General features: G+C 39.6%; 1 protein-coding gene across 4 annotated transcripts in view; it reads right to left on the reverse strand.

Moving 5' to 3' along the window:
- Nucleotides 1-14,423, reverse strand: part of E2F7 (E2F transcription factor 7) — a 44,497-nt gene that overhangs the window by 14,611 nt on the left and 15,463 nt on the right. For 3 of the 4 annotated variants that reach the window (XM_063646511.1, XM_054443379.2, XM_063646512.1), the window contains 3 exons: nucleotides 10,339-10,629; nucleotides 8,942-9,100; nucleotides 7,369-7,503 (listed from right to left, as the gene is read on the reverse strand). In XM_063646511.1, the coding sequence (XP_063502581.1) occupies nucleotides 7,369-7,503; nucleotides 8,942-9,100; nucleotides 10,339-10,629 (585 nt within the window). Of the gene's footprint in view, nucleotides 1-7,368; nucleotides 7,504-8,941; nucleotides 9,101-10,338; nucleotides 10,630-11,765; nucleotides 12,046-14,423 lie in introns of those variants that run through there. The other variant, XM_054443381.2, reaches the window with a different exon arrangement.

The following is a 14,423-nucleotide window of genomic DNA, read 5'->3' on the forward strand; positions in this document are numbered from 1 at the left end:
TTAGAGACATCAAAAATATAAAGGCTCAAATCAAACTTCTAGAGATAAAAAAAATACAGTGGGGGGATGAAAAATACAGTGTATACATTTAATGGCAGATTAGAAATTGCAGAAATAAAGAATAGAGAACTTAAAGACACAGCAATAGAAACTGTACAAAAATGAAACAAGAGAAAAGACAGAAATTAACACAGCAAACTGTGGGACAACTTTAGGTAACCAAAAGCAAGCATAAGTGGAATCTGTAAAAATAGGAGGGGACAGGAAAAATACTTGATTAAGTAATGGCCGAAAATTTGCCAAATTTGATGAAAACTTTAAACCCAAAGATCCAAGAAATGCAACAAACCCAAGTACAAGAAACATGAAGAAAAGGACACCAAGTCATACATCATCAAATCGCTTAAAACCAATCATAGATGGGTGCAGCGCACCAGCATGGCACATGTATACATATGTAACTTACCTGCACATTGCGCACATGTACCATAAAACCTAAAGTATAATAATAATAATAATAATAATAATAATAAAAGAAAAAAAAAAAAAAACCAATCATAGAGAGAAACTTAAAAGCAACCAGGGAAAAATGACATGTTACATATAAAGAATAGGATGATGGTTGATTCCTTGCCAGAAACTATGCAGGCTAGAAAACAGTGCAGCAACTTCTTTAAAGAACTAAAGGGCTGAGTGTGTGGGCTCACACCTGTAATCCCAGCACTTTGGGAGGCTGAGGTGGGATGATTGCCTGAGCCCGGGAGTTTGAGGTTGCAGTGAGCCATGATCATGCCATCGCGCCACTGCACTCCAGTTTGGGTGACAGAGTAAGACCTTGTCTCTAAAAAAAATAAAATAAATTTAAAAAAAGGAACAAAAGGAAAAAAATCTTCAAAGCAAAATTCTTTTATTTGAGACAGGGGTCTTACTGTATTGTCTAGGCTGGACTCGAACTTCTGGGCTCAAACAATCCTCCCGCCATCTTCCTCCCGAGTAGTTGGGACTACAGGTGTGGGCAATACCACCTGGCGTCAACCTAGAATTCTCTTTTTTTTTTTTTGAGACAGAGTCTTGCTCTGTTGCCCAGGCTGGAGTGCAGTGGTACGATCTCGGCTCACTGCAAGCTGCGCCTCCCGGGTTCATGCCATTCTCCTGCCTCAGCCTCCTGAGTAACTGGGACTACAGGCACCTGCCACCACGCCTGGCTAATTGGCTAATTTTTTGTATTTTTAGTGGAGACGGGGTTTCACCGTGTTAGCCAGGATGGTCTCAATCTCCTGACCTCATGATCCACCTGCCTCGGCCTCCCAAAGTGCTGGGATTACAGGCGTGAGCCACCGTGCCCGGCCCAACCTAGAATTCTTTACCCAGCAAAAATGTTTTTTAAAAGCAAGGGCACAATAAAGACATTCTCAGACATACAACAGCTAGAAGAATTCATCATTGGCAGGCTTGCACTAAAAGAAATGTTAAAGTTAATCAGGCAGAAAAAAATATTAGATGGAAACTTACATTTACAAAAAAATGACAAGCACTGGAAATGGTAACAACATGGGTTGGGGTTAGAAAATTTTCTTATTAAAGTTTCTTTAAAAGGTAATTAACTGTGGGCCAGGCATAGTAGTTCACACCCCTAATCCTAACACTTTGGGAGGCTGAGGCGGGTGGATCACTTGAGCTCAGGAGTTCGAGACCAGCCTGGGCAACGTAGTGAAACCCTGTCTCTACCAAAAAAACCAAACAAAAAACCCCCAGTAACACACTATGGGGTTTGTAACATATATAGCAGTAAAATGTTTGACAACAATGGCACAAAGGCCAGGCAGGGAGAAATAAAAGCAAGTTATTGTAAGATTCTTGTACAATACATGTAGCATACTATCACTTGAAAGTAGACTGGGACAAATTAAAACTGTATACTATAAACCCTAAAGGAACTATTAACATAACACAACAAAGAATTATAGCCAAGAAACCAACAAAGGAGATAAAATGGAAGCATAAAAAATACTTAATAAATCCAAAAAAAAGAAAAAGAGGAAAAAGAAACAATAAGCAAATGGGACAAATAGAACACAAATAGCAAGATGACAGATTAAAATCCAAGTAGATCAAGAATCACATTAAGTATAAATGGTCATTAAATAACCCAATTGAAAAGCATAAATTGTCAGATTAGATTTAAAAAAATTCAACTATATACTGCCCACCAGACACTCACATTAAAGAGACAGAAATTATTTAAATAAAAGGATAAACAATATATATTATGCTAACTAATAAAAAGAAAGCTGAAGTGACTATATCACTATGAGACAAAGTAGATTTCAGAGCAAAGAATTATCTCCAGGAATAAAGAGGGTCATTTTATAATGATAAAAGAGTCAGTTCATCAAGAAGACAGTGATCCTAAATATTTATGCAGACAGAGTTCATCATAGAGCTTCAAAATCCATTCCACAAAACTTTAAAGAACTGCAAAAAGAAACAGACAAATCTGCAACTATAATCAAAGATTTCAATATCCATATATCAATAATTGCTAGAACAAGTAAACATAAAATCAGTAAGAATATAAAAGAACTGGACATTTATAGAACATTCCACCAAACAACGGAATATATACTCTGTATATTTGTGTATATTTACCAAGATGGACTGTATCTGTACCATAAAACAAGTCTCAATAAATTTAAAAGATTCAAGTTATACAAAGTATATTCTCTGGTTACATTAAATGAAATTAAAAATCCATAAGAGAAAGGTATCTGGAAAATCCCAGAATATTTAGAAACTATATGTTACATGTCTAAATAATTTGTGGGCCAAAGAAGACATCAAAAGGGAAAATAGAAAGTATTTTGAATTGGAAGACAATGAAAACACACATATCGACATTTGTTAGATACAGCTAAAGCAGTACTGAGAGGAAAATTTATAGTACTAAATGCTTATTGGAAGAGAATAAAGGTCTCAAATTAATGATTTCAGCTTCCACCTTGAGAAACTAGAATAAGAACAAATTGAACTCAAAGTTAAAGGAGCTATAAAGAGATAATCTGAATAGCTCTATAGCTATTAAAAAATTGTAATCTGTAGTTAAAAATCTTCTCACATAGAAAGTTTTTAACTACAGATAAAAACCAGACTCAAATGGCTTCACTGAAAAATTCTTTATTTATCAATTCTTCACTGATAAATTCTTCCAAACATTTAAGGAAAAAATAGTAACAATTCTACACAAACTCTTCCAGAAAACTGAAGAGGAGTAACTACTTCACAACTTGTTTTAAGAGGCTAGTATTAGCATGACACCAAATAGACAAACAGATCAATGTAGCAGTTTGGAGAGTCCAGAAACATTACCATACATATATGTGGTCAATTTATTTTTAATAAAAGCACAAAGGAGATTTAGTAGAGAAAGGATAATACTTTCAACAAATGGTGCTGGTACAACTGGATATCCATATGCAACCTCCCATCCCCTCAGAAAAGCACCCCATTGATCCATACCTCACACCACATGTGTGATCTTGTGTTAGGCAAAGATTTCTTAGATAAAAACTGAAAGCATGACCCACTAAAGAAAAAATTAATAAAAATTAATACATTAGTGGACTTCCTGAAGATTAAGATCTTCTGATTTTCAAAAACACTGTTAAGAAAATGAAAAGACAAAGCCACAGATGGAGAGGAAATATTTGGAAATCATGTATCTGATAAAAAATACTTGTATGCAGAATGTATATACAACTCTCACAATTCAGTAATAAGAAAGCAAACAACCCAATAGCAACAAATGGGCAAAAGAATTGAGCACACACTTCACCAAGGAAGATAAACAGATGGCGAAACAGATCATTAATCACTAGAGAAATGCAAATTAAAACCAAAATAAGATACCACTACACACCTACTAGGATGGCTAAAATTAAAAAGTCTGACCATATCAAGTTTTGGCAAGATATGGTTGAACTAGAACTGTCATATACTGTTGGTAGGAATGTAAAATGTTATAACTGCTTTGGAAAACAGTTTGGAAGTTTCTCAAAAATTTCAAACATCCACCTACCATATGATGCAGCCTTTCCACTCCTAGGTATTTACCCAAGAGAAATGAAAACATATGCCCATACAATGATATGTACATAAATAATCACAGGAGCTTTATTTATAATAGCCTCTTCAGTAATAAAAATGAATTACTGAAACATGCTATAATATGTATAAATCTCAAAATAATTATGCTGAGTGAAAGGAGTCTGACCAAAAGAGTACAGGTTATAGTTGATTCTCATTATTCACAGTAGTTATGTTCTATAAACTCACTGCGAACACTGAATTAGCAAATACTGACCCACTGCTTCTAGGGGACATAAAGGGTTAGGTTCCTGTGAACTTCTGGTTACAATATTTTCATAAGCCGATCAATATATGACCTTGTTTATGTGTGTTTCTTTTTAAAGAAACCTTGTTTAATATTTGTTGTTGATTTATTAACATTGAACTTGGCCAGCAGTACTATAAGTCATGCCTGATCAAAGCTTATCTAACACATGTGTATTCTCCATAAGGCACAATGCAGCTTTCTTGTGCTAAGAAACACTAGACAGCAATATTTGGAAGCCAAAAAGCACAAAAATGTGAAATAGTGGCACTAAAAAGACTGCAAACAGAATGCTGGCTTATGGTACGAGAGCTGGAACAAGAAGGCAGAGTACTGCCTGATTCATCTGGGAACAAGTGCATTGGGAGACCCAAATTCTTCACTAAGCTGTGCATGACCACAGCTGACTGTGGAAACACCCTGAGTATTGACTTTGGAGTTACAAGTACATTTTAGTAAGTAGACAGATTTGCAAATATGAAATCTGTGAATAATGAAGATCAACCATACATGATTCACTTACCAAAAAATTATAGAAAATACAAACAAACCCAGAATGACAGAAAGCAGGTCAGTGGTTGCCTGGGGATGGGAGTGGGGACCAGGAGGGAGGAATTACAAAGGGGGCAGGAGGAGGCTTTTGAAGGTAATGGATATGTTCATTTTCTTGATGATTTCACAGGTACATACATATGAAAAACTTATCGAATTGTAACTTTAACTTCCTGCCATTTATTGCATATCAATGATACCTCGATAAAGCTGTTAAAAAGAAAACACTATTGGTAATACACTGTACCGTGCTGGTAGGAAAGAAGAGGAGAAAGACATTTATGAAATTTGTGAAAACTTGCCAGCCAAGGGGTGAAGGAGAGTGGCTCAAGGAATCAAAGGAAACTTGATGTTATCAGTAATGAAACTAAGGAATACAGAAAGATCAGGTTTCTGGAGGGCAGAGAAAATACGTTCAATTTAATGTTCCTGACTTGCCTCCGAAGTCTTTCTCTCATGTCAAATCAGAGAGTTCTCCCAGTTCTGTCCCTCCGTGCAAATACACGAACTCCTCGACTTCTCAACAGCCACTCATCTTCCAGCTATCTTACTTTCTTTTTTTTTGATGGAATTTCACTCTTGTTGCCCAGGCTGGAGTGCAATGGCGTGATCTCGGCTCACTGCAACCTCTGCCTCCCGCGTTCAAGCGATTCTCCTGTCTCAGTCTCCTGAGCAGCTGGGATTACAGGTGCATGCCACCATGCCTGGCTAATTTTTGTATTTTTAGTAGAGACGGGGTTTCATCATATTGGTCAGGCTGGTCTCGAACTCCTGACCTCAGGTGATCTGCCTGCCTTGGCCTCCCAAAGTGCTGGGATTACAGGTGTGAGCCACTGTGCCCAGCCCACCTATCTTATTTTCTTCAATGGAACGACCACCTTTGAGTCCTTCCTCTCCTTTAATCATTGTCCGAAGACTCTTGGTTAATTCTGTCTATCACATCTAGTCCAAATTTCTTGCCTCAATTTTTGAGGCCTTCCAAAAATGCAGTCCCCACTGATCACATTGTATCTCATTATTTTCTATCCCATGTTCTCTTCATCCCTCCAAAACCTAACAGCCTATCAGAACTTAATCTGTATCCTCTCTGAATGCCTACAGAGCCAGTACCACCCCGCCTAGGGCATAATTGCTCTCCTAACTTTCAAATGTATGCTAACTATATGCCTAATTATAGAAGCTCATTAACCAACTAAAGTGAATAAGGCACTGTTCTGGATACTACGGGGTAATCAAGGATGAATAAAGATAATGTCTGGTCTCAAATGTGTAGGGCAGGGACGACACCACCATATCTACCTCACCCAGCACAAACAGCACAATACTCAATTGCAGTTGTTCAGATGAGACACTCTGCTCTGGGCTATCAGGAAAACTTCATAGAGGAGTTGACATTTGAGCCAGATCTTGAAGGTTGAGAATATTTTCATGTTAAAAAGAAGAGGGCTTCACAGGTGAAAAGAACGGGAGAAACCAGAGGCAGAAAGGAGAAAATGGCAAAGTTGTATGCTTCACGCAGGTAGGGACTGTGTCACCCACATCTTCAATCTCTCAGGGCCCTTAATATAGTCATTGGCACACAGTCCACTCTCAGTGTGTACGTACTGGGTTGAATTTGTTATACTTGATTTTAAGTCGTTTCATCTAGATCCTAAGTGAATAATGTGCTACAAGTGAGGTGGAGAGCTCTATATATTTATAAGCCTGGGTTAAGTGGCTCACATTTATACCACTAACACCAAAATTGGAAGGGTAATTTAAAAATGACTTTAATGGCTTTTTCCCAGGCAGTACAGCTGTATGTAAAATAGCTGGTGCAGTTGGATCTAGTCCCTGATTGCTCATATATTACCCATGAAATAAGTAGAAGATAATATCCTCTTTGACTCCAGTTTTGTAAAATTATGATATTTATAACCTTTTAAATAAAAAAAGTCCACTACATCCATACTATATTCAGATGCAATCTTAACCACATATTAGTTTTGTGATGGTAATTGATGTGATTTTTACTCATAATTTTACTCATAATTTTTACATTATGTAGAATTTCAAAGAGAAACCACGTTTTATTCTGCTAATGTAGCAACAACTGGAGTTCAAAAGAGGTGTCATTTTTACTTCTCGGTCCCAAACTTTCAGGAAAAAGCTTCAGATCAAAATTTAAACAGCTAAAGAGCTGCAAATTAGTAGTTACAGAAACTCCCACATTATAAACACTCAGTATTTCCTTTCCTACCGTGTGTGGGCAAACCAGCACGCACAATTTGTAGGCTAATATTAACTGTTCCAAGAGTGGAGTCACTAGTCTATTTTGTATGTGACATGGGAAAAGATCAGTCTCACTGTGTAGTAGATGTGAGACTTGGAAAAGGAACTGAGAATTCTAAATAAAACAGCCTGCTAGCAAAACCACGCCACCTTACCACTTGAGCTGAAGTCCACAGGCCCGATCCACTTGAAGGCTGGTTTACGGCCTCGCTCTTCTGTTACATGCACTTTCTTTATCAGAGCCAAGCTGGTCAGAACATTGGCTATGTCATAGAGGCGTCGTACCTTTGCTTGAAGATATAAAACATGATTACGGTCATGCTGCCTGTGACACCATGACAGTTTAGTTTATGTGACAGGTAACTTTTCTCGGCTGCCATATAAACCTCGGGTGGAAAGCAGCAGGTTGGGATGAGGAGACCAGTGGCTCTGTCATAAAATCACCCAGGATTTATGTACCTGCAGTATCTGAAGGCTAAGGGAAGGTCAGTGTGTCCTTCCATTTCCACAACTTCACACCTCTTACAAGAGGCACCTGGCGACACACAGGGAGCACTGTGATTGCAAAAACACCAAGGGAGGGAACACGCTGTAATTAAAGGCTTAGTAAATGTAATTCTGACATGGCACGTCAAAAGCATGCCCTGAGTTTCTCCTAGCAGGAGACTGTGGCGCCAGCTCCACCAGGCAGCTGGTCTGTGAAAATGACAAAGATTCCCCAGAGCTTCCTGTCAGGCTGCACTCCTGGGCACGCAGGATGCTCAAGGTCAACAGTACAAATGTACTAAAGACAGGCAGCTCCTCACCTGAAATTGTAGCATTCTAGCCACCCAGTGAGAAGGGGTTGGATGGGCCTCGCCTGAATCTTAAGTGGCTTTGGGAGAAACACTTAAATATGTACAAAGTATAGGAAATACTCAGAAGGGGTGGTAGCACATGAAACAGGCAGGATAATGACCACAAAGTATTTTCTATTCAAGAAACTGATTTACAGGTGGGAAACCCACTTGACCTCAGTGTTAAGATCAAGCAAAGGAGTTTGAATTATCATCCGGAAATAGGAAGTATTCACCCTGGATGCAGCTTTCTTCTTCCCAATCCTGATTTTATCTAGCCATTTCACCCACAGGGTGACTGTAATTTCAGCTGGAAACAAAAAATAGCTAGAGTGTTGCAGCTCATGGTTTCCCGGGTCTTACAGGCTACCAGCAGCCCAGGGCATTTGGCTCAGTATCCAAGCTGGACAGAAAAGGAGGATGCACTGGCTGTGATGCTTGGAAACTCTCTCCCTGTCCATGTCCCACCACCCTTACCCTGGCCATTCTTCTGGTTCTTACCTGTAGACAATTTTCATCTCCACCCTTCAGAAGAGTATGCAGGGGGTGGGGAAAAAAGGGGAAAGAAAACTCAGACATTCTGTCTTGGATGCAGCAATACTAAAGAGAAATGCAAAATAATTCATACCCTCCCTGACTGGAGTTCTCAGGATAGTGTTCTGTTTTTCACTCTACTGAAACCACCAAGGAAAAGGCACTGACAGGACTCTAAGCTGAATTCTAGTAGGTAACTAACTTACCTCTCACAGCACCAAAAGCCTTGATGAATGCAGGAAAGGAGTATATATGTCAAAAACGATATAAATATTTTTAATCTTGGAAGCAGAAAATATCAACACATGAAATCCCACCCTTTATGTGCTAGTAAGTTGATGTAGGTGAAGATTCTTACTTTTAAATTTACTATGGTCCGGGGCATCTTGGCTTTCTTCTATCAGTATTTTGGCAGCCACATCCAGAGTGACAATCTTGGTTTTGGAGACGAGGAACAGCATGACAAACTTCTGGCTCATAATTCTCAGAGACTTGTCTTTTCTACTGTTTGCAGATGCTACACAAGGAATGAAACAAAAGCATCAAAGCATATGATTTTCTACAAGAAAGACTATACTTGCAGCTTGCCAAAATGATCTAGCCCTATCAGCACATGGAAAGATCACCCTTGTTATTGGCAGAAGCTTACTGGATACACATCACAGAAGTCAGCTCAGGAAGAAATGAGGCAGATTTTCTTGTGGCTCGTAAAATTACTCTACAGTAGGCATAAACTCTGAGATGCATATTTTAAACCACTCAATGCTTTATACTTATACTTCCTATAATAGAATCCATACGGTAGTTTTCCTGAAGCAACTTCTTGGAAAGATTAATGTAGAAGGATAAAAAGATAGGGTGGGAATACAGAATTCTTTTCAGAACCTCAACTCTCTTCTCAAAGGCAAAAACTCCATTTTTATTTCTCTGTGCCCGCAATATCTAGACTATACCCTAAACATAGAAGATGCCCGCCTCTTCCACTTCTTTTCAGAAATATGTGAATAAATGAACTATATATAAACAGGAGACAGATTAGATATGTGCTCCTGTGGATGGCAGGCAAACCATCCCCAACAGATGGCTGTCTTCTCTGGTTATTAAGATAAGTACTGGCTCATGGGGTGGAACTAAAAGGCAGGAGGCAGTAACTCTAATGAAAACCAGGCCCACCTTTCTTTCTATTTCTTACATTTGCAAGTGAGACGTGATACTTGTACTTTGTCATCTTAGCAACAGGGATGAAGATCAATGGCTAAAACAAGAAGAGGCTAAATATGAATTGGGAATGAAGAACGATGCCGATGTAAATAAAAATTCTGCACCAAATGAAAGCAGAGGTTGTCTGTCTTTCTTATCAACATTTTCTGCGAATGGAGTTCTTTTCTAAGTAGTCTAAGCCTACTCCAGTATATAATTAGATAAAATTCTTTGAAAATATAACTTTTTCAAAGTAAATCTTACAGCTGCACAAAAAGAACCAGCATGGGGCTGCCAATCTAAAAATGGGAGTAATGCTAACGATCTATTCTCCCAACAGGCCAAACTGCCATGAGCCAGGTTTATTTGAATGAGGTCAAGTGGGCAGTCCAGTTGGGGAGACATCTGCTTCTCTTTCTTCAGTGAAGAGAATAAGAGGACATCTCCCTCCAGGGTTGTCAACCTGGCACCTCCCATCTGAGCAGTGAATCTCTGCAGAAGAGACCATCACTTGCTCTTTCTCTGCCATTACTCATGAAATTACAATGGACTCACAAGAGGGACAGTCGGGTTCAGAGAAATCCAATAACTGTTGTTCCTGGGAATCTGGATCGCCATCTTTTTTACGTTCTCCAAATTTATAATCTATCAGGTCCAGCTCTTTCTGTTGGAGGTAGGCCATTTGCTCTTCATATTTCTGCTCCTCTCCTAGTCTCTGGAGGTTCCTCAGGGTTTTTGGCAGGCTGTGCCGTCCATGCCAGCCATACTGATTCTTAGCCACCCGGCTGACCAGATGCAGCGACTCCAGCACATTTACGATGTCATAGATGCGTCTCCTTTCCACACCTGTTTGAAAAACAGAGGCCGATGGACATCATGCAGACAAACATTTTTGATGAGAAGTTCCTTGAGGGCCTGGACTATGTCTGTGAACTACTTTGTCTGATCCCCAATATAATGCCCACTGAATGCATGCTCAAGAAATTCAACCTGTAAGGATGCAAGCAATAGAAATTATTTTTCTTTTTCCTTCTTGAGATCCAACCCTTAAAAAAATCTAAGATAAAACATCTATCTAGAGATGGTGACATTTCCATCTGTCTGACAAACAGTATAGCAACTGCTCTTTAGACCCATTAGGCAAACCACACAAACATTTCAGCACGCTGAAACTGGTGGCCTGAGCAATACATGTAACAGTGTGCCTAATGGACACTTGATGAATGGATGGTTGACTGTGACTTGTGTTCCTAATCATGCAGACTACAAAATCAACTGTGTCCAATAACTGACACTTCCCTATTAGACAATACTATCTATCCTTTCATGAAGTTCCAATGATATAATAAAATTACCTTGATAACGCTCTTAATGGACCAGTAAGGAAAATGGATGCAAATATTATGTTTTCTATTTTGAACTGGAAATGCAGGTGTCAAGGGCTTGAATACCCTTCTCATATTGCTGAAGGAAGACAGAGCTGGGGTTGGAACAACATGGGAGTCTCCTTTTGTTCATCATGGCTATTGACAATTCTCTGTGTTCTCATTCACCATAACCCAGCAAACAGCCCAAAAGTGAAACACAGAGACTCCAGTACAAGCTGACCACGAAGCTTGGCAGCTCACTACTCACTTTCCCAACACTCCCAAGGCAGCTAGGATTATAAACTGTCCATTAAACCTAGCAAAAATACTTATAGTTGTTAAGGGTGGGGGGCTCTTGGGTCAGACTGCCTAGATTTGAATCCCTGATACATCCCTTACTAGCTGAGTGATCTTGGGAAGTTACTTAACCTTTTTGTGCCTTTGTATTTATCTTATATAATAATGAGGATGAAATATAACTGTAACTGTAGCGTCCCCAGTAGGTGTTCATTTTAAATACATACTTTTGTCATTCCTTTTGGCACGACATTGGTTATACCTAAAATCCCTGCTAGCATAAGAGGTCATAGTAGAAACAGATTTTAAAAATCTCACGTCTGTGACTCATTCTGTTATCCAACAGGCCCTTGGGCACAAAGCAAAAGCCTCCAGGCATCTTGCAGAAAACCAGTCCAGCTACAAAGATGCCTTCTTTCATTTCACTTGCCAGGAGCTGTTATATAATCAGGGCAGACTCTGAATGTAGCTGTTGGCCCTTCAAAAATTTAACATGAGAAATATACCAAATTACAATGAGAACTCCAGAGCTGAGAGGAAGTTCTATCACATGCATGAAGAGGCATTTCACAGTAAATCAGAACATTTTAGCTCATGACCCTGAAAGGCTTGTTACCCTCACAAGCTCAGGCTTCGGTGCCAGATGCCTGCCGGAAGGTGCTGGCAGGAGCAGGCAGCATCCCCTTGTCCAGAACTGCCTGCTTCTTTATTCCAGTCTGTTTTCATGCATTAACACATCTTGTTTAGAGCATAGCATTCTATAAACCTTCCCATTAGAAATGTCATGTGACCGCAACTGACACCCCAGGGCCAGCCATATGCCCGGCTGTTTTGTTAGCTGATATCTGATAACAAGCTGTTAAGTCTCCATCTAGTGGCTAGACAGCCCAAGAAGGGAAAACAATAAGTTTCTGACTACCTGGAGATTCTCAGTATGATTCTCAGGATGCACAGTGAGTGTTTAGTAGGTGCTTTTGGTGAAAACCAACATGACAGCTGCCTGTCTGCACAATCCCTTACCTCCTTCATCTGAACTGAGTTTACCCATCCACTGGCTGGTGCACTAAACAGTTCCATTTCACAGGTCTCAAGACCCGTAGGTTACTCTGGGGGCTTGCTCTTTCAGAACGGTTTCCCCTGCAGTCTTCTTTTTCTTTTGTATTGAGGTCATTCTATTAATCCCAATCATGGCATTAGTTATATGGTCAAGGATTTACTAATTTTTGCTATGCTTCCCTTAGTTGCTGATGGGACTTACTAAGAATTCTCAGCCCAGAAAAATAGTTTCCTAGGCTGTGCTATTAAGTCCCTTACAGTTCTCTAAACTGTTACCCATGATATCCAATGTCAAATCTACACGGCACTGGAATCTGGAAAACAATGCAATTTGAATGCTCTGCACATCCTTAGTTAAATACAGTCCTGCAGTCTGTAACCTGGGACGTAGCAGAGACTTCAGACTCAACCCCAAAAGATAGTCGTCAGTGAAATAGCTTCCAGCAAGGGACGCCATTTTATGATGTCACATGAAAAGATGGCATGCTTATTTGGCAGGTCTGGGTGATCAGGAGGCACTGGGAAGCTGTGGAAAAATCTCTGGAGTTCTGCTCCAGGCAGCCATAACATGGGGATGTGCACAACGATCTGCAGCCATACGAAAGTAGGAGTCCACTTTTCTGTCCTCCCTGGGATGTAACACAGCCCTCCAACATCTAATCCTTTGTCTTCTGCAGTGACACCAGTGCAAGACTCCTCAATGGAAGCTGGGTACATGGAAGAAGTAGGCTTCAAATGAAGCCTATCCTTTTTCCAAATGAAAAGGATATCAGACGATCTTTCATTTTACCTTCATTACTGTAAGACTACTTTCTAGGACCCTGGACCCAAAAGCTCTCAACTGGATTTTCACCATGCCTACTGGAAGATGCTGGCAGGAGCAGTCAGCAGTCCCTTGCCTAAAACTGCCTGCTTCTTTATTCTAGTCTGTTTTCATATATTAACACATCTTGTTGAGGGAGTATAACATTCCGTACACCCTCCCATTAGAAATGCCATATGAATGCAACTGATACACCCAGGGCCAGCAAGGGGACCCAATTTTTTGATGTTCAGTTGGCTCACTTTCCCTTTCTTGATTAATTGCCTCCAATCCTAGAATACTATATTATAGTTCTGGGCTCCAAATTGGCCCCCAAACCATAGCATTCTACTTCCTCTTCCTATAGAGATGGACAGGACAGCTAGGGTATCAACGTTTTAGTAAGAGCTGACTAGAAACTGTTCCACATAATAAGAGCTCTCCATGCCAGCCATTGACTTTGGCATGTTACTGACATTATCCCTAACTTTGCTATGTCTCTGCAAGGTAGGTGCTGCAGTCTTTAAATTATAGACCAAAAAAAGGTTAATTCACTTTTTAAAGCTCTTACAGCCTGTAAATTAGAGCTGGGCTTCAAATCCAGCCCTATGTGACCCAAAGCCCAGCCCATGGTCTTCTTAACATAACCCACTGTCTCTTCTTCTCAGTTTCCAACAACCAAAATCTGTTTAGCTTTCAGCTTGAATAATTCAAGTTGACCCTCCTCTACTTGGGCACATTTCTCTAGGATATGGAAGAAATAGAACTAAGAAACAAACTAAAAATTATAATCTATCATTTATTTATTTGGCTGATTTCTTCAGAACTTTTTCTTTTTTGTGTGTATGTAAAACCTTCCTATTTTTAAGGGGACACCCTGACACCCTCATGTCATTGTGATTTCTGCTTATTTAACGAGTGTCAACAATATGTTTACTCTGGAACTAACTGCAATGTCCACTAGGGGTCTCTATTCTGAAGCAGGTATATACATATTTCCAGCACACACACCCATCTCACATCATACACTCATGCACGTGAACACACGGATTCTTCTTTGTTATAAGGTTTAGTTGTTTGAGTTATGTCCAAATGACCTTTTTCTAATTTGACCCACT

This window comes from Pongo pygmaeus, chromosome 10 (genome assembly GCF_028885625.2).
Source record: "Pongo pygmaeus isolate AG05252 chromosome 10, NHGRI_mPonPyg2-v2.0_pri, whole genome shotgun sequence".
In the NCBI taxonomy this organism is placed as follows: Eukaryota; Metazoa; Chordata; class Mammalia; order Primates; family Hominidae; genus Pongo; species Pongo pygmaeus.